Here is a 21,051-nt window from a genome sequence, read left to right on the forward strand (position 1 = left end):
TTTGAAGAAATTGAGATTTTTTGTACATAATATAAAACATTCAATCAATAACAGTTAATTTTTATTTCTTTTAAAATTTACATAGTAAAATACTAAAATTTACATATATTGAATTTGAACAATCAGACCAAAAAATTGAAAAATATTGACATATTAATTACAATTTTTCCAAAATTTATAAAAATAACAGTTTTAAAATTTACAAATTTAAAATTTAAAAGAATGCTAATTCAGATTTATAAATGTATTAGGAATTGGTTCACTGTAGTTGTTTTTATCAATTATTAAAGAAAATTACCCTTTCACAAAAAATCACCCCAGGCCCACCATTTAACAAGAACTTAATATTTTTTAATTTGGTAAAAATAAGATAATCTTCGTATGCACAATTTTGTAAAAAGGTCTACAGACTTGCTTATAATAGGATTTTCAAGATTGAGATTATTTCTGATATCTACGTACAATATCCGATTCAATGAGTCTAATGTTCGACTTGTAGATCTAAGTAAGAAGTAAAGGATAATCTCCGTTTGAATTTTATAAATATTCTACTCTATAGTAAACCACACTGACCTGTATTTGAAGTATTCTATCCTCAACTAAGGTTCTATACTCTACAGTAAACCACACTAACCTGTATTTGAAGTAGTCTATCCTCAACTAGGATTCTCTACTCTACAGTAAACCACACTAACCTGTATTTGAAGTATTCTATCCTCAACTAGGGTTCTCTACTCTACAGTAAACCACACTAACCTGTATTTGAAGTATTCTATCCTCAACTAAAAAAAATGTTAAGAACTGTAAAACTGTGGAGTAAGAAGACAATATTTAAACTTTTTAGGTTACCTCTTATTTCTTAACTCTACAAGCATATAATTGAGCTCATTGAATCGGAAATTGTATGTAGAATTCAAAAATGGTCTTAATCTTGAAAATCTGATTACAAACAAGTCTGCATAGACCCTTATGTGCAAACAGAGATTATCTTTATTTACTCACTCCAATTGGAAACTTTAGGAGCCTTTAAAATTGTCATTTTTAGATCTACAAGCCTAAATTTAGTCTTTTTGAATTGGAAATAGATTTTTAAAATGGTCTCAATCTTGAAAATACGATTACAAACGAGTCTGTGTATCCTTGTTCCCCGTTTTTTGAGACACCTTGTAGTATAAGAGACCTTGAGAATACTAAACTCAACCTTCTCTCAGGTAACTAACACTCAAGAGATACAGTAATTTAAAAACCCGTAGAATACTGAACCCAACCCTGTAAGCAATATTTTTACCCACAGCCAAATTGATAAAAACACTACGATCCTGTTTTTTATTTCTGGATTCAAGCTCCAGTTTAGCCGTCCTTATCTCCCTAACATTCTTCAGGATTCCACTGAAGAAGTCTGAAAATATAATATTTTAGAATAAAACTCTACTAGGTTAAATAAAAATATTTTCACATAAAAATATAAGAGTTGGGGGGGGATTATTTTACCAGGCAATAAACGAGCTTATTATTGCAGAGTTACTATTTTTTGATGAAAAACAAGAACTTGAAGAATAAATTTTCAATGTGCACTTACTTTTGATGCGTTTCCAGTTTTCCTGACTCTCATCCCACTCGTTTTTCTTCATCCATTCATAGATGTCTGTCTTACAAGGCATAGAAGGCTTCCACAAGTCCTTCTTAAAATCGTTCCTGAACAAAAACGTTAATTAGTACTTAAAAATGACCAGTCAAAGAAGGCAGTGCTTAAGATCAGTTTCATTCCAATGGAGATCCAGAGCCATCTCATTGATATTTCTTTACGATTTACTAATTTCTATAAAAAATATTTTTTTTTTAATTTCTTTTTTATTTATGTTTTTTTTGGGCTGAAACTAGAGAAACCATTCAGAGATCAAGAAGGTTTTTATAAAAACTTAATCCCATTCATGCGTGCAAGCCATAAATCAGAGAGAAAGCTGTAAAAATGCAGTTAAATTTAGACATTTTCTTAATAACAAGAATGTTTGACCTCCGGGGTTGAAGTTAGTAGAGAAATTTTTTGTTGTAAATCCTAAAATTTTTAGTTAAAAAAAAATTATTAGCTAACAATTACTTTAATCTGTTTTTCCAGACATCCTTGATTCTGTTCTTTTCATGGTCCATGGGCGAAATTGTGATAGTTTCATCTATTTTGGCAAGCTTAGCAGGCGTGGTGTGGTATGGCAGAGCTCTACCTCGTTTTCTCTGAAACATTTTGACGGTTTTAACAAAAAACTTTATTATTGGGAACAGGGGAAAATATTTTAAATTCTAGTGCCCCCCCCCCCCGGAATTGAAGAAAAGCGGGATTTTATTTTAAAAATATAAGGAAAAAGTTTTAAATCTTCTATTAAATTAAAATACAGGCGATGTTAAAAAATATGACTAATTCAATCAACAAACTTTTAATCTTTAAATGACAGAGATATTCTTCTTTTCCAACTATTTAAACTGAACCAGGGATATTCATCCTTAAATATTGACTTCAATGAACAATATTTTTATTATTATAAAAATATCAAAAAACAGGCAAACCCTTTTATTCTAGCAACAAGACATTATACATGCTAAAAATGAACTAAATTTTGACCCAAAAAAAATTATTTCGAATATTTTCTTAAGATCATTGTGTAAGCATACCGGTGTTTTCAGGATACCACTGAGTCTCTGCTGATCTTCTATTTCCCAATCAGAATCCGAACAGGAATCCTAAGAGACAGTACGGTTTAAACACATGATTATTTAAATTGACAGCTAACTGGATTAAATAACTCATGGAGGCTGATTTCCAGATGATAGCCTAATACATAAACTACTTGTGTGAATAAATATCAACATTACATAAATCATTGCTTCCGTCTTGATACTAGTTACTAACTCCCTTGATAAGTCAAATTACCCCAGTCGTTTTTTACTTTCTCTAATCGAGTACGTACCAGAACATCTTTATCAGTATCTGGCTCCCCCATATCCACCAGAAAATCTTCATTTACTCCCTCTTCATCAGTATTTGACTGATCAGTATCCTTAAAATAAAAGTATAAATATTTAAAGAATTAAGTATTTTGTGGCAAGAAACTTGCCACAAATTATGAAAAATTAATAAAATAAAGAATAAAGTATAGAAATTGATCTATGAAGTGTAGAATAAAATCTAAATTAGTTTTAAACTAACAAAAATGTTTGATATATATTCTAAATACATATGATAACACAAAGTTATACCGAAATAAATATTTTAGATTTTGATTTATTTTAGATGGACCTAAAAAATCATTTTGGTCAGTTTATACGTTTGAAGATTTTTTTCTATCACTCTGATCAATCACAGGGTTAAATTTTTAATCAAGGGTTAAGTTAATACCCTCCTCGGCTAAACCATAGTTTAAGCTTAATCATTGGTGGATTTTGTATTTTGGATTTTGGATTTTGTACGAGTTCCTTGAAGTTTGAGATAAGAACATAATCCTTACTTTGTCAATAGAATCTTTATCTTCAGATGGGCCTGGCAAATGCATTTGGCAACAGTGGTTTCCCTAAAATTTTTTTTTTACATTGTTAATTCAAATGTAGTAATTATGTGAAAACATGTTTAATCAAGTATCAAATGTTCTAAGCTTAAATTCCGGAGAAAGTAGAGAATTGATTACAAAAATTTATGTGAAGGGGAAAAAAACTTGTATTAAATTTATACCATGTAGATATGAAACATTGAGCTTTGAAATTTAATCATTTGATTGAGAAAATTACAGAATTCTCATAACGTCAAAGATGTAAATTTTCATAAAAATTATTCACACCATCCTCAAAATTTATCCCCCCTCCCTTCAGATGTTAGGCATGTTTGCGCGGAAGGAAAGTTAATTTAAGGTTTGCCAAATTGGGACAATAAATAAATTTTAATGGAAAATAAATGAGTATTTTATAGGAAAATTTGAAAAAGGATAAAATCGCTTGTTTTTAGAAGTTTGATTTTAAGCTTTTTCTTCATAGCATCGAAAACCATTTGGCCCCCCTTGGTTGTAATTGTTCAAAATATATACCCCAAAATTAGGTTTAAGATATACCTGAATTTGTTTGTTTTGGATACTGCGAACATGTATGGGTTGTTGGCTATGGCATCTGGTTTTCTTAGTTTGTAGAGAGCTTTGAACGCCCGTGTTTCTAATTCTCCTACGAAGACCTGATTTGGATCACAGTTCTTTCCAGGGACCAAGATATTCCAAAATTTTTTGGATACTTCTTCTGCTTCTGGGTCATCTCGGAAAAGAACATCCCAAAGGACATCATCTTTGTCAAACTCTAGTGCAGCTTTCTTGGCCTGAAGCAAATATCAACTGTAAACACAACAAAGAAAACAGGATAAAATTTGGCTTTGGTAACATTAGAGGTAAAATTCGCCTTGAAATTATAAATTTAATCATGACAGAGAAAGAATTGAAAAAATATTCTACTAGCTGAAGTTATACAAATTATAGTTAATTCTGCAAAAACCAAAATGTGAAAAACACTCGGTATTTTTTTGATAATGAAAAATAGGAGGAAACTGAACAAAAATTACAGGAATCTGTAGCAAAAATTAAGAATTTAAAAGATTTTTTTATAAATGTGGAAACGGATCAGAGGATAAGAAATATGAAGAAACCGACAAGAAAAGATTAAACTTATTAGGTATGCCTCAACAATTGTAAACTTGAGGTATTTCCTTGAATTTCTAAGATAAAATGAAATTCCTCAAAAGTTATTTTCGATCCGTTTCTATGTTATGGCGTTTTTGTGTTCTTTGGTCTCCATGTCACTCATTTGTATTGCAGGAAACAAATGAATCATTAGAAGTTTTGACTTTTGAAAAAGAAAAACAGAAAATGATCCACGTTTTAGATCATATAATGATTTACATTTTCACATTGAAAGTCACTTACAGAAGGCTTAAGTTAATTGAAGTTAAGTTTTTTAGTAGGCTTTAGATTGACATAATCTTTAATAAGGGAGTTGTAAACCTTGGTTGACTCCTCAAACAGTGTTATCCGAATAATGATCAAGGACTTGAGAAAGACTAGCTTTGTAAAAATTTTACACTACTTGAAATTGCGATTAAGGTAACCTTAGTTTCAATATCAGCTCAGGGATAAAATAAACATGTCCATGCATACCTTTTCAAATTGATCCCAAGTAAGTGCAGCCACATCGTTGCCTCTAAAAAAACACAAGATTATATCAATTTTATTAAATAACATCCTGAAAACCCAGTCCGGTCAGGATGAATAATTGGAAGGATTAAATTCAGAGAACCTGATGATAAATAGCAATCCAGGGAAACGCAAGAAAAAGGATTAAATCAAGTGAGAACCAAGATAGACCACAGTAACAATGGAAAATTCTAAGAACCTTGAGTAAGAATTAAATGAATAGGAAACCAAAATTAAGGGTGTATCAATGGATGAGTAATGATGATTCTTAAGTTAAAACCAAATTTGGGTAGATCAATGTGAGAACCTGGATTTAGGATTGATCCTTAATCTAAGTTCTCCCTTGGATCGATCCATTCTGCATTTTACTCTTGGATTGATTTATCTGTAACATCGATCTTAATTCAATCCTTACTCCAGGTTCAGACATACTCTCATCCATACTCAGAAGTTTCCTTAACATTCATTCTTACAAAAGATTACACCTGTAATATCTCTTCCTTCATGTTTTATTATTATCCTATTAATTTACAGAATCTCCGATTTCAACCTTACTTCAGAATCTAACACATATTAATCCTATCTCTCAGATCATTTTTAGAATCATATCAACTGAACACTCTCCCGTGGATCCAGCCCTACTACACGTTCTTCCTAGAATCTATCAATACTTTGAATTGTCACCTGAATCAAACCTTACCCTTTGTTTCCCCTGAAGCCTTATTGCTTAGGGTTTGCAGCTACTTACAACCTTACACATAGGAATGAAAGTACGTCAGGGACTGGAGAAAATATTAAACAGAAGGAAAACCCTGAGTACGGATGGACCTATGAAGTATGCAAAAATCTTGGATAATGATGGGATTAGGGAAAAAGCATTAAGTGAAAGGAATCCTTCTGTGAACTCTTATTACTCAAACCTCTTGCTTTTAATCCATCTATTAAATTATCCATAAAATAAATTATCACATAAATCATTTCTAACTGTGGGATCTCCTTCCAAAAAAGAACCATAATAAGGACTGATTAAGAATTTATCTGAAGGAAAACATGAATTTATGATGATTTAAAGAAGAACCCAGAGATAGGATAAATGTAAGAAAGAATGTCATGCAAAGATGAATTCAAGAGTCAATTGTAAAGTAAAAAACCATAGATTATTAAAAAAGTACTGGATCTCAGTAAAAACTTGGAAAAGGGTGAGATTAAAGGTACAACACAGGAGAAATAAATCCAAGGATAAACCCAGAGAAAATAATTATCTTAGCTCAACCATAGCTATAATAAATAAAAACTACCTTCTCCCTGACTGCATTGTCAAATATTGTTGAAGAGAACTGGTCAGATAAATATGCGAAGTCATGGACTGTGTTTCCTCATATTCTTTTGTATACTTCACCATCATACCTCTGAGGGCATTAGTGACCGTCACAATCTGCAATATTTTCACTTTTACCGAGCCATCAAATTTACAAGTATATTATTGAAATTTTGTCATCAAACTGATGATAGAGGCAATAATTGTCTAATTTTAACTACCAACATAACTAGGGTATATATTATATAAAATACATTTTTAAGAAAAACATTACCCTTGAAGGTGTGGGAAGCAAAAAATGAAAGATAATATAAAAATGAAGTTTCATCCTATTAAATAATTTTTAAAAAAATCATTCCTTCTTCTATAAACATTATCTATTTTCCCTAATCCCGCAAATAAAAACTTAAAAATATATTTGGCCACTCCTCCCAAGCATAAAAATGTACATCACTGAAACTGAATTTTAAAAAATTAAGTTTTAATTATGAAAATAAATTTACCAAGTTAAAAAACACATCTAAGCTCTTTAAATTACACATGCTTACCACAGACTTCTTTGGAGCAGAGGATCCTTTATTAAACCTTTCCATCTGGAGTTCTCTTTTAAATCTTTTCTTAACATCCTAAAAAAAAGTTTGTAGCTTTCACTTAAAATTTCAGTAATTTCTGAAAAAGAGTATCTAATCAGCTAACAATTTCCAGCATTACCATTCAACCCTTATGGCCAACAGCCTGACAAGTAGTGTTTAGGATCCTTATAATTTTAAAGCCGACGCAAATCTGGATTCTGGATCCGCACTTGTAGGATCCTTTTAATTTTGTAGCAGAAACAGATTTGGATCCTGGCTCCCCACTTATTTCTGTCGCTAATTTTTATGCTAAAACTTAATGAATCATATCTTTTGTTAAAGTTCAGATTTTGGGTTTGAGAGTAAAATTTTTTTTTTTTGGTTGATTTTGGCGGATATTCCTTCTTGTATTTACTAGTAAAGAAATTTAAAGATCAATAAATGAAACTGAAGAAATAATATTTTACTAACCTTGTACCACCATTTCCTAATGTGATCCGAAAAGGTCTCTATCCGTTTTATCATTTTCAGACTACCGTTTGCCTCTCTTAAGGTTTTAAGAGCCACTGCTGACAAGCAGCTCATAGCAGCTGGGAGAGTCTTCCACGCTTTCTTTGCATCCAATGGGGCACTTGTTTTTCCTTGCCCCATTAATTTCAGCAGAGAATAGTGTTTCATGTCCAGCATGTCAAGAGCAGTGTTCTCATTTGATGTAAGGATTTGAAAGCAGTGCAGGAATCTGGCTAAATTTCTAAATTTCCCCATCACTCTCTTCTCATCAATATCTCTACAGGAGTCCAGCTCGATTCTCACACATTCTAAGATTGTTGGGTCGCTTGACCCACATTTCCAGATGTCATCTCTGATTTTCCCATTGAAGAGTTTTTTAATCTTATCAGGGAATACACATGCATTATCACTTCTTGTGAGGTTCACAAATACCGCTTTTATGTCTGTAGGATTTTCTGTGCAATACTTGGCTAAGTGTTGTTTTAAGCAACTTTTCTTCACAGCAACTCCACAATGGCATTTGACTTTACTCTCATCTGCTGAACCATTGTACTGCCAGTTTTCTTTTAATGATTTCCACGCTTTATCGTATTTAAGTTGGTGACATGGAAACGCCTCAACACGGAAACGACTCAACACGGAAATGCCTCAAAAAAACAGAATCATAAAACTAATTTAATGTCGTCTTCTAACATTAAAAAAAAATTAACAATTATTTTACCATTAATTTAGGGTAAGTTAGGTTGCGCCGCAGGCTAAAAAGGGGGCCGAGCGCTGCGGCTAGGATGGCTATAAGGGGGCCGAGCGCTGAGACTAGGACAGGCTAGGGGGCCGTGCGCTACGTCTAGAACAGGCTAGGAGACCGAGCGCTACGGCCATGGCTGTGAAAATCAGTAGAATATAGTCTTTTTAATTCTAAGTTGAGAGAAGACGACATTAAATTAGTTTTATGATTCTGTTTTTTTGAGGCATTTCCGTGTTGAGTCGTTTCCGTGTTGATGCGTTTCCATGTCACCATTTAAGTTTAGGAAGTTTCACCATTTCCTGAATGAAAGGTTCATCTGTATGGTTTCTCAAGACATGGCGCTCGATGTGACTGAACCTTTCATGGCATATACCGCACATCAGAAAACCTTTCTTGTGTTTCTTTTCTGATTTCTCAACCTTCCCCGGGACTCTCTGGATGACGGAGGGTCTCTGAAATATTTTAAAGTGAGGCTACTTGTTGAATTCATTTATATGTTATAGGGACTTTAGCCATAGACTCAATTATAGTTTGTATATAAAACTTTGCGTTGCAGTAACAAAATAACAGGCAGAGAAGTGTCAATATTTTTTATACTATCAACCAGCAAGTGTTTAAAGGAACTGCTGTAAATGAGACATGCTCCTCTTTTTAAAGGGAATGACCAGCAACGTATAGTGGTTGAACTGAGACTGCAGTATTGTAGAGGAATTTTTTAGAATTCATTTGAGACATATAAAACGTTTTAATGATCTATAATTACTGGGTTTGAGCCCAAAGTCCACTTTCTAAATCATCTTTTTGGGTGGATAGATTTGAAGAATATTTTTTATTTATTAAATAAAGACGACCAAAAATGTAACAAATTATATGGTAAGCTTATTAGTTGTTTAGGAACATGTTGAGAAAATACAAATTAACTAGTATCATCAAAAACATGTAATTATATTCAATTATCAGTTTCTGAAATCTCTCAGTATTCACAAAGAACTTTTATAAATGAAAAGACGACATTTGAAACCAAAATATTTAATTCAATCATTGATTTCTTGACGAATTTCTTTTGAGAAATATGTTCCTAAACATCTCATTACTTTACTATGGAATTTTTACTTTATTTTTGGTCGTCGTTATTTAACAATAAAAAAACAATTCTCAACAGTTAACCCTCCAAAAAGATGATTTTAAACATTGACTCAAACTCAGTGATTATACATCAAAGAAACGTTTCATATGTCTCTAACAGTGCTTAGGATCTGGGTCCGGGTCAAGATCCGTTGGATCTGCAAGATTTTGGCTTCCTGGATCCGGATCCAGATCCGCAAAAATATGCGGATCCATGGATCCTGATCCAAGGGGTTAAATATCACCAAAAACTACAAAAGAACTTGTTTACTCCTAAAACCTAAATCTGAACTGTTGAAAAAAAAAAGATTATAAAACTTTCCTCATTTCTGAATAGTTCAAGTTGTAGGGATACAAATAAGCGAAAAAATAAAAATGTGAAAATTATTTGTTGAAAAAATTCAGTAAATCTTTACGAAATGACCTGGATCCGGATCCATTTCTTTTTCAATGCAGATCCGCATCAAATTAAAATAGATCCTAAGCACTGGTATTAAAGGAATCCTGAATTTTTCCACAATACTATATCTTCAGTTCAACAACCATACATAGCCAGTCACTCCCTTTAAGGTGAGGTTTACTTTTTTGACGCTCTGTGCTAGGATCCACATCAGTTGGATCCGTAAGATTTGAAGCTTTCTGGATCCGGATCCAGATCCGCAAAAATATGCTGATCGACAGATCAAGATATAAGGGACAAAATTTTAACCAAAAACAGTTAAAAATTTTTTTTAGTCTCAAAACCAAAATCTTAAATAATGAAAAAGAGATATTATAAAAATTTCCATTTTTAAAATTAAAAAATTAATACTTTAAGTATAAGTAACTAGTGGCCGAATTTAAAGAATTTAAACTGCGGTTTAAATTTAAGCCGCGGTTTAAATATGGTTGGTTCCACTTAAAATTGTATGAAATGTTTCAAGATTTAAGCCGGAGCTGAATTTAAACCGGGTTTTGGCAGATTTAAACCGCGGATCAAATTCTTTAAATTCCATGTTAGGACTAGGTCCTATGTTGGACTATGTTTTAGCATAAAAATAAGCGAAAAAATGAGACGACAAACTAGAAAATTCTTCTGTGTTAAAATTCATTAAATATTAAAAAATGACATGGAACAGGATCCATTTTTTCCAGAGCAGATCCAGAATCCGGATCTGTATCTAAATTAAATGGATCCTAAGCACTGTTCTAAAGAAAATATAATTTTTAGACAAGTACACCCCTGCTGCACATTTCTTTCTATTTCCATAGTCCTAAGGAAGACAGTTCTAAGGTTACCTGTTGAGGGATCTCATGGATTTCAGGTTGAGGGATCTGAGGGACGTCAGAATAAACAAGAGCGTTTAACTCATCCTAAACCAATCAAAAGTTAGTATATATAATGGTTATTGCATTATGGGTGGATTCTAATCCAATCATCATAAAATAACTCTTCTAGAAATTCGAAGACATGTTCAGAATATGTAGTATCCCAAAAAAATGTGCAGTATGGGTATTAGTTACTGGGGAAACTATTTGTGTATTTTTTACAATTAGCCATAGCTTACTTTTTTTTTCAATGCTAATTATATTTGCAACACAAAAATATATGCACGAGACAAGAAAAATCGAAAATTTTAAAAATCAGGGAAATTTATTTTCAAATTACTGAAAGAAAAACAAATTTTACGTAACATCATGAAATAACATTAAATAAAGATATTAATAAAGACATTTTAAAATGTAAAATTGAAGGAAATATGTAACTAATACCCTAATACCCTTCCTTTTCAGTTTTCTTTTGGACACCCTTTATTTTTCACAAAATTATAAATGGCAATCAACATTGGGTTTATTTGAAATGAAATGAAAAAATGATAGGTTAAAGTCCAAATGAAAACTTTGAAAAAGTTTTGATATCGTTATCCTTCATACTGCAATGGAACCCAGAGCTCAGATCAATTTACAGAATTAAAAATTGTTAAAACGAACTAAGGTTATGGTGGAAATACGTTTTTTTCACATCTAAATTATACAAAGTAACTAAAAAGGTGTTTTACCACTACTAGGTCGATTTTAAACAATTGTCAATTCTGTCAATTCTGTCAATTCAGAGTTTCAAGACAGAAAATAAAAAAAATAACAAGCTTATTCTTACCACTGTTAGAATAATTTCATAATTAACTGCTTCTTCAACCATTCCAACTAGAACAATCATATTGTTAACTAAGCGCATTATTGCAAATGGTTTGAAAGGAAAATAAAAGAAAAGTTTAGTTTGAAAGTTTAGAAGTTAACTCATTATCGAACAACAATTATCTCAAGAGATGAGTAGAAAATGACCTCTCTGATAAAGACCTGCAAAAAATCTTGCAACAAATCTAGAGTCTTGCCCTTAATGAAGAAATTAAATGTTAAAAATGTATACTAAATAACTACCTGGGACAGAATAAATTTCTTCCTCCATGGGTTCGGGAGAAGGTTCCTTGGCAGGTTCAGGGGTTGGTTCCTTGACAGGTTCCGGGGTTGGTTCCCTTGCTGGTTCCGGAGTTGAATTTAAATTTAAATTAAATTGAAATTAATTCTTTTCCTCATTTAATATCCTTTACTTTCTCTAAAATCATTTATTTTCACTTGAAATTACTTATTTTTCCCTTGAAACAAATTTTTTCATATCTTCATATCATTTATTATCGAATCCCATAAAATATATTAATTCTAACCTTAAAATTACACATGCCACCCTTAAATTATTGAAATCATTAATTTTCCTTCTAGTAACACTTATTTTAACTCAAAGTCATTTGATTCTCCCTTAAAATCCTTTATTTGCCCCATTTAACAATATTAAAAACCCTGAGAGAGGGCGGGGGGGGATATCTTCACACAAAATGTATACCCCTGAATATTATACCTGAGGTTCTGGTGTCTGCTCCCGCTGAAATCTTGGAGCTTCCTCGTCATGTAGTTCAGGGGCAGAGCTAGTTGGGGCGGGCACTGCAGGTGCAACCACAGCAGGATGCACTTTAGGGGGACCAAACTGCAGGGACAGTTTTGGACAGGGGGTTTCTTCCTCCATGGGTTCGGGAGAAGATTCCTTGGCAGGTTCAGGGGTTGGTTCCTTGACAGGTTCAGGGGTTGGTTCCCTTGCTGGTTCCGGAGTTGGTTCCCTTGCTGGTTCCGGTGTAGGTTCCCTTGCAGGTTCGGGAGTAGGTTCCTTAGTTGGTTCTCTAGGGGGTTCCGGGATTGGTTCCCTTACTGGTTCAGGTGTTAGGTCTCGCATCGGCTCCGGTGATGGTTCTTTTACTGGTTCTGGTGAAGGAACTTTGGCAGGTTCCGGTGTAGGGTCTCTAGTAGATTCTTCAGTTGGTTCCAAGAATGGTTCCTTGGATTGTTCCGGGGAAGGTTCCAAGGAAGGTTCCTTGGATTGTTCCGGAGTAGGTTCCTCAGACTGATCTGGAGTTTCCTCTGTTTGAGCAACTTTTTCCTTGAAATAACCATTTTTAATAGATCTCATAATGGGATGAGCTTAGGCGAAAACTTAAGGGTGGCCAAAACTTTTTTGAAAAAATCCGTACAAAAATTCGTACATTTTCCGAAAAAACCGTACAATCCGTACAATTTTTGAAAAAAATCCGTACAATCCGTACAATTTTCGAAAACAAAATCCGTATAATCCGTACATTTTGTGAACAAATCCGTACATTTTTTTTAAAAATCCGTACAATCAGTAAAATTTTCGAAAAAAATCCCTACAATTCGTACATTTAAGAAAATTAAAAACCATTTTTGAAAATATTATTCAACACTGTCTCATTCACCACCATCTCTTAACTCCCCCCACCCTTTCCTCCCCTCCCCTCAGCAACCAATGATGTTCCCTCTAACAACCTATATTTCTGGTAGTAAAAACTACTGTAGGTATTTGAATGCTTGGATGAGAACCCAGAAATAATGAAAAAATAAGATCAACTAAAGGAACTCAATTTTAAAATCCTTTTATCTTTCCAACCTGAAAACCTTTGGTTTTTTAAACGAAGCCTAATTAATCTGGCAGAATTCACAGCTTATAATAAGTCTACCACATAAGGTTGCAAAGATATAAAACTTAAACATTACTATTAAACACTATAGAGCTGGAGAACTAGAGAACTAGAGAACTAGAGAACTAGAGAACTAGAGAACAAGAGAACTTAGAACTAGAGAAATAGAGAACTAGAGAGCTAGAGAACCAGAGAACTAATTGTAAATTTAGGATCTAATATAATTAAAATCAGCGTGGTGGGAGGTAGTACAGGGGTTGAACACCCAATTAAAAGAAAGTTGATATTAAACTAAAAATGATAAGATTTACAGATAAACGGAAAAAACCTGATAGGATGTTCTCAGATCTGATAAAGAGACAGATAGATAAACAGACAGACAGATAAATAGACAGAGAAGCAGATAGACACAAACACATAGATAAACAGATAGACAGATACAATATTTAAACAGATAGATAAAAAGATAGATAAACTTACATGCAGATAGATATACAGATGAATAGACAGATAGCTAGACATATAGCTAGACAGATAGCTAGACAGATAGCTAGACAAATAGCTGGACAGATAGCTAAACAGATAGATATACAGATAGATAGACAGATAGATAGACAGATAGCTAGACAGATAGATAAAAATATTCTCAAATGAACACTTCTGGAACATATTCTCAATTGAACACTTCTAGGACATATCTAGAAAATTATGAATGAATTTTGATTGTCAATTGAAACATTACTCAATCTAATATTATTTAGAATGCAGAAAAATAAGTTAAACTAACTTCATTTTGACGAGAATTTTTTTGAAATTTTCATGAAAAATTTGCCGAAATGAGTTAAAATTAAAAAAAAAGATGTATTTCCAGGATAAAAATCCGTACAATCCGTACAATTTTGGGGTTACAAAAAAAATCCGTACAATCCGTACATTTTGACCACCCTGTATCATGTACTGTACATATACCTTGAGTCTAGTATATCCCTGTATCTATGGATCAAAAAACGATCAAAGCTCTACCTGGCTTTGTAGTACCAAAAGTTACCCAAAAAATGAACCCACCAAACAAACACTACCACTGAAGTAAAAAATATAAGTTACCTCATATTTAAAGATTGATTTTCGGTTGACAGTTTTTACAACCTCGTCGTCAATGTACTTGAGAGAAACATCTCCATTGTCGAAAACTCTAAACAAGATTAAATCATAAACAATAAGGCACTTGAATTGTACACAATTCATTTAAAAAAAGACCAAAAATATTCAACATTCAATATTCAATATTCAATAGATAGAACGGGTTCAGAGTTGAGTGAAGAGAAGGATGAATAGGAAGGGTTTAGGGTTAGGGAGAAGAGAAGAATGAATATGACGGGTTCAGGTTTAAGAGAAGAGAAGGATGGATAGAACGGGTTCAGAGTTAAGTGAAGAGAAGGATGAATAGGAAGGGTTTAGGGTTAGGGAGAAGAGAAGAATGATTATTATGGGTTCAAGTTAGAAAGAAGAGAAGGATGGATAGTACAGGTTGAAATATCGAAGTTTTTCATTATTAGGTTGCAAAGATATATGGACGAGAAAAATTGAGTTTGTAGAAACAACTCAATTCTTTTCAATGAAAAAAGTATTGAATATAAGGAGCAATTTTTTAGATAAACACTGGAGTGAGGGGATGATTTCTTAATTTAATTTGTAAAAAAATTGTTTTAAAAAAAATTGAAATGGACGAACAAGTTTGCAAATAAGTTATTTTCAAATTTTCCTTTTACAGAGCGTCCCGCCCATATCAATAGTAAATCAGATCTAAACTAAAGTAATAGAGCTTTTGTCACAATTATGAATTTTCTAATTCCTATATCTTTGAAGCTTAAAGGTGTAAATCTATGATTTTTATAACTTGATTATTTAATCTCACAGAAATTATAGTTTGACATATCAAAGGTCTACATTAAGTTGCAAAGATAAAGTGGTTAGAAAATATGAGTGTAACAAAAACTCTTTTCTTTCTAAAAGTGTGAACGGAATAAGGGAAGAACCTTGTAATTTATGCAAAATAACTATATAAACGTTCCCCTTTTCATGTTTATTATTAAATATATCATTTTTAATTATTGTGGCAAGAAAGATATCATATAAATAACAGTCTATCAATTTTCATTTTCAAACTGTTATTCTGTTGTTGTAATTTCGAAAACCAAAATATTTCGATGCAACACTAAAATATAAAGGTCCTGATAACCTCCATTCAAAAAATTTTAAGGTCCTGACAGCGCAAATTTTACGAAAAGTGGTCCTGACAGCGAAAACTCACTCAGGCGAGGGTTATAAGGACCAATTCAAAACACGTATTCTAAACTTAACCTTAGGGGAAATTTTACCTTAAAATAGTCGCTAAATATTTCGTCTTGTGCCACATGGCCAAAACTGTCTCACCAACTGAATATGTCTGATAACATAAATACCATTATAGTTTTTGAAAATATATATAATGGTTTCTAAACAGAACGTATTACTTCTGAGGAAATTCAGGGTGGCCAAAACTTTTTTGAGAAAATCTGTACAATCCGTACAATTTCGATAGTAGGTTTTCAGACCTGATACTTTTTATCAACAGTAGGTTTTCAGACCTGATACTTTTTATCAACAATAGGTTTTCAGAGCTAATACTTTTTAATCAATAGTAGGTTTTCAGACCTAATACTTTTTATCAACAGTAGGTTTTCAGACCTAATACTTTTTATCAACAGTAGGTTTTCAGACCTAATACTTTTTATCAACAGTAGGTTTTCAGAGCTAATACTTTTTAATCAACAGCAGGTTTTCAGACCTGATACTTTTTATCAACAGTAGGTTTTTAGAGCTGATACTTTTTATCAACAGTAGCTTTTCAGACCTAATACTTTTTATCAATAGTAGGTTTTCAGACCTAATACTTTTTATCAACAGTAGGTTTTCAGAGCTGATACTTTTTAATCAAAAGCAGGTTTTCAGACCTGATACTTTTTAATCGATAGTAGGTTTTCAGACCTAATACTTTTTATCAAAAGTAGGTTTTCAGACCTAATACTTTTTATCAACAGTAGCTTTTCAGACCTAATACTTTATTAGACCTGATACTTTTTTAGCAACAGTAGGTTTTCAGAGCTAATACTTTTTAATCAATAGCAGGTTTTCAGACCTGATACTTTTTCAGCAAAAGTAGTCCGAGCGGCCCTGAACCCCGTGCTCAATTAGCTAGCCTCCTTCTTAACTACACGGCTGGGGTACTAAGTCAAGAAATAGAAATAACAAAGAGCTAATATGTCAAATACTAATCCAGTTTTGTTTCCATTTCACCTAGCAATCGGAGCCCTTTCTGGAAGAGCCCTGTTCCTGCCCCATGAGCAGAGATGATAAAAGGGAAAACTCCGCATTCTGCATGCAGCGGTGCACACTAAATGCAATACTTCCTAAGGAATTCAACTGGAGTATAATATGTGGACAAATGGAGTGATTTAACGAAACATTCCTAATACGCCACTCCTACAAACCCTTATCTCCACTCTCCTCTACCTAAAATCGAATCTTCTCACAAGCAGCGAAATGAGCCTTAAGGACATTTCCCTGTTTCAATTTATTATCCTTCGTTGAATAGCAACAATCCTTAAACAGGAAAGTAAAAATGTGCGGTTCATAGCAGGGAAGCCTTTACTTCCTCGCTGGAAATAGAAACTAACTTGAAGTGCTGGAAGTGATGACCTAGACAGAATTTTCAGCGCTGAGGATGCAATTACAAGTTAGCAAAACAAAAAAACGGAGAGGGTACATCTACACAATAAAAGAGTCATCGTGTACTGTCGTATAATGGTGCAAAGACAGGGACTCGTAAAGCAGCGCCATTAATGGACAGGGAAAGGGAGGCAAGACGATGAGAAACTGCGGACGTGCAGAGGGAGAAAGGAGAAAAAATATGAACATTTTAAATTATCAGCTATGCCTCGTACCATTTTATTTTACAAAAAATATAAAAAAATTATAAAAACATTGCTAAAAAAGTTGTAACTTTTTGATTAATGGAACTTATCTAATTTGACGCAAGCAAATTATTCTTTATTGTCAAACCCCCGAACTCCTATTATATGAGGTTTTCTTCAACTCTGATTAGTTTTATTGACTTTGAATTTGGCAAGCTCGATGCATCTATAGATATAAAGCAATCTCTTTCATGAGATGGTTTTTGTTCTCCTTTCAAACAGTAGGACAGCTAGAGGGCTCACTTACTGATTGGTAGAGTGGCTCCAAGCTGAGCCTTTGCTTTTTACTTCAATTCATAATATTGACTTATAAGTAAGCTAAGTGTTTTATACATAGTGTTTTATATGAGTAAATCAAGATGTATGTCTGACACGAAGCGCAAAGTTGGTTCACACGCACGAATGATATTACACGAGTCAAGAAACATTTACTTTATTAATAAAAGAAAAGCAAACGAATTATTGATAGATTGATGAATTCTGCACGCAAGCTGGGTAAACAGTCACTTAATCATTGTACTCCTCCTCCTCGTCTCGAACATCATCGTCGACTGTCTATCTTTTCCCTGCAGGTTGACCTGCTTGTCTCCCCCGGGAATCCCTAGCTTTCCGGATTTCCAGGGAATCGTTGGTTGGTAGTCCCGACTCTCCGCGGGCCCCTCTCAGCGTCAGGATAAAAATAACTTAAAGGGACCGTTCACTTATTTGGGTAATTTCAGGGTAAACTAAACAGCCTATTCGCTCTTGATTGGTAATAGTCTTACTTTTCAAAGACAACTGTGGCCGGAGAAAAAGCCGATTTTTCGTTCAGAATTCAAGCGCAAGTCCCTCTCTATAGACACTAATTGATGTTTTTTTTCATTATGTTGTGAATCAAAATAAATTTCGAATATAAAATTAAACTGTAGTATCTAATCGTTAATTGTAAATGTCATTATTTTTTAATTTTTGTTGTTTTTTAACTTTCTATTTCTAAAATAACACTATTTTATCGCATTCAAAATTGTGTATTGCCTGTGTAAAAAGCTGAATTGAACGCGGCATGACAAATGAAAAGTTGTGCACATACGCGAACAAAATCTACAAAATCTACGAACCAAAATATGAGTAATGATTAAGTGATTGTCGTAGAGACGTCGTCTTTGTATACATAATTTACATGTTTTAATACGAAAAACGTAAATTTCTTGCTAACTCAAATATCAAAAGTTTTCATATTTTAGTTCATAATAACGAACACATAATGACATTAAAATATAATAAATTTAAATGTTATTGGGCTGCTGTTACTGAAAAAAAAAACATCAAATAGTGTCTATAGAGAGGGACCGTCCCTTTCTACTCAAATTCTGAACGAAAAGTCGGCTTTTTCTTCGGCATCAGCTGTCTTTGAAAAGTAAGACTATTACCAATCAAGAGCGAATAGGCTGTTTAGTTTACCCTGAAATTACACAAATAAGTGAACGGTCCCTTTAAACTATATACAACAGGAGAATAGGAGTAAATATTTCTCCGCAAACTATTTACACCACCAAAAGATCACACCATAGTCCACTACAATACTTAAATAACCAGGAATTTAATGATTCCTCGATCTAGGGTTGAATAACTCTAGCTAGAGGAGGTAAACTAGTTGCTCCTAGATAAATATCTTGAACCAGGGTTGGATAAATCTAGCTAGAGGAGGTATAATAGTTGCTCCTAGATAAATATCTTGAACTATGGTTGGATAAATCTAGCTAGAGTAGGTATAATAGTTGCTCCTAGATAAATATCTTGAACTAGGGTTGGATAAATCTAGCTAGAGTAGGTATAATAGTTGCTCCTAGAAAAATATCTTGAACTAGGGTTGGATAAATCTAACTAGAAGGCTTTCTATAAGGAATTCAATAGAGTGTAGAAGAAGAGATAGAATAAACTTCAAATTAGATTAACAAGAGAAAATTTATTTTATAGTGAAGGGAATAAGATGAACAGGATTGGTTGTAGGTTTACAAGAAGTTTAGAAGATAAGAAAAGTGAGGGGAGGGGATGGGAGCGGATAGCATGAACAATGAGCAGGGTTGTAGGTTTAGTCCATTCTAAATCTCTTTCCTTAGTTCTAATTTCATTGAATAAGTCTATAATTCATTCTACATTCCTTTTCTTAGTTCTAATTTCATTGAATAAGTCTAAAATCTATTCTTTATTCATTTCCTTAGTTCTAATTTCATTGAATAAGTCTATAATCTATTTTAAATCCCTTTTCTTAGTACTAATTTCATTGAATAAGTCTATAATCCATTCTATATTTATTTCCTTAGTTCTAATTTCATTGAATAAGTCTATAATCCATTCTACATTCCTTTTCTTAGTTCTAATTTCATTGAATAAGTCTATAATCCATTCTACATTCCTTTTCTTAGTTCTAATTTCATTGAATAAGTCTATAATTCATTCTACATTCCTTTTCTTAGTTCTAATTTCATTGAATAAGTCTATAATCCATTCTACATTCCTTTCCTTAGTTCTAATTTCATTGAATTAGTCTATAATTCATTCTACATTCATTTCCTTAGTTCTAATTTCCTTCTACAACCCTTTCCGTAATTCTAATTTCATTGAATAAGTCTTTAATCCATTCTAAACCCCTTTCCTTAGTTATATTTCATTGAATAAGTCTTTAATCCATTTTAAATCCCTTTCCTTAGTTCTAAATTTATTGAATAACTCTATAGCCTGAGACGAAGGTTTTCATGGAGTTCTATGGACCATTGGAAACTCATGCATTAGTAAGTTATTTATTAGAACCCAACCTGGGAAGAGAGAAAAGAAAATGTTCAGAGAACAAGATTTATCATTTAGATATATACAGAGTTTATTTGATATGGTGCACCATAGTTAATGAATCGTTATCATAAACTGATACACCAATAAAATGATACACCGATACACTATACACCAATAGACCGACTCACTAATAAACTGATACACCAATAAAATGATACACCAATACACTATACACCATGATAGGCCAATACACGAATATACCGATACCCCAATAGACTGATACCCCAATATACCGATACCCAAATAGACCGATACCCCAATAGACCAATACCCCAATAGACCAATACCCCAATAGACTGATACACCATGATATACCAATACACGAATAGACCGATACCCCAATAGACCGATACCCCATTAAATCGATACCCCAATTGACCGATACCCCAATAGACCGATACCCCAATAGACCAATACCCCAATAGACCGATACCCCAATAGACCAATACCCCAATAGACCGATACCCCATTAGACCGATACCCCAATAGACCGATACCCCAATAGACCGATACCCTGATAGAACAATACACCATGATAGACCGATTCACCATGATAGACCGATACCCCGATAGACCGATACCCCATTAGACCGATACCCCAATAGACCGATACCCCAATAGACCGATACCCCAATAGACTGATACCCCAATAGACCAATACCCCAATAGACCGATACCTCAATAGACCGTACACCATGATAGAC

General features: G+C 33.1%; 2 protein-coding genes across 2 annotated transcripts; both read right to left on the reverse strand.

The window, feature by feature from the left end:
* Positions 1-1,050: 1,050 nt before the first annotated feature.
* On the reverse strand, positions 1,051-2,993 carry LOC111697545 (uncharacterized). The gene is made up of 5 exons (XM_023467616.1): positions 2,961-2,993; positions 2,665-2,733; positions 2,099-2,229; positions 1,580-1,695; positions 1,051-1,399 (listed from the first exon to the last, which is right to left on the reverse strand). The coding sequence occupies exons 1-5, from the start codon at positions 2,991-2,993 to the stop codon at positions 1,197-1,199; spliced, it is 552 nt and encodes a 183-aa protein (XP_023323384.1). The 3' UTR covers positions 1,051-1,196.
* Positions 2,994-2,998: 5 nt separating this feature from the next.
* Positions 2,999-15,979, reverse strand: LOC111697151 (uncharacterized). Its single transcript, XM_023467087.1, has 14 exons — positions 15,884-15,979; positions 14,610-14,697; positions 12,584-12,949; positions 11,902-11,971; positions 11,621-11,667; positions 10,762-10,836; positions 8,632-8,810; positions 7,575-8,205; positions 7,080-7,157; positions 6,512-6,648; positions 5,178-5,220; positions 4,092-4,345; positions 3,498-3,560; positions 2,999-3,050 (listed from the first exon to the last, which is right to left on the reverse strand). The coding sequence occupies exons 1-14, from the start codon at positions 15,919-15,921 to the stop codon at positions 3,014-3,016; spliced, it is 2,106 nt and encodes a 701-aa protein (XP_023322855.1). The 5' UTR covers positions 15,922-15,979; the 3' UTR covers positions 2,999-3,013.
* Positions 15,980-21,051: the final 5,072 nt, after the last annotated feature.

This window comes from Eurytemora carolleeae, unplaced genomic scaffold (assembly GCF_000591075.1).
Source record: "Eurytemora carolleeae unplaced genomic scaffold, Eaff_2.0 scaffold69, whole genome shotgun sequence".
NCBI classification, from domain to species: Eukaryota; Metazoa; Arthropoda; class Copepoda; order Calanoida; family Temoridae; genus Eurytemora; species Eurytemora carolleeae.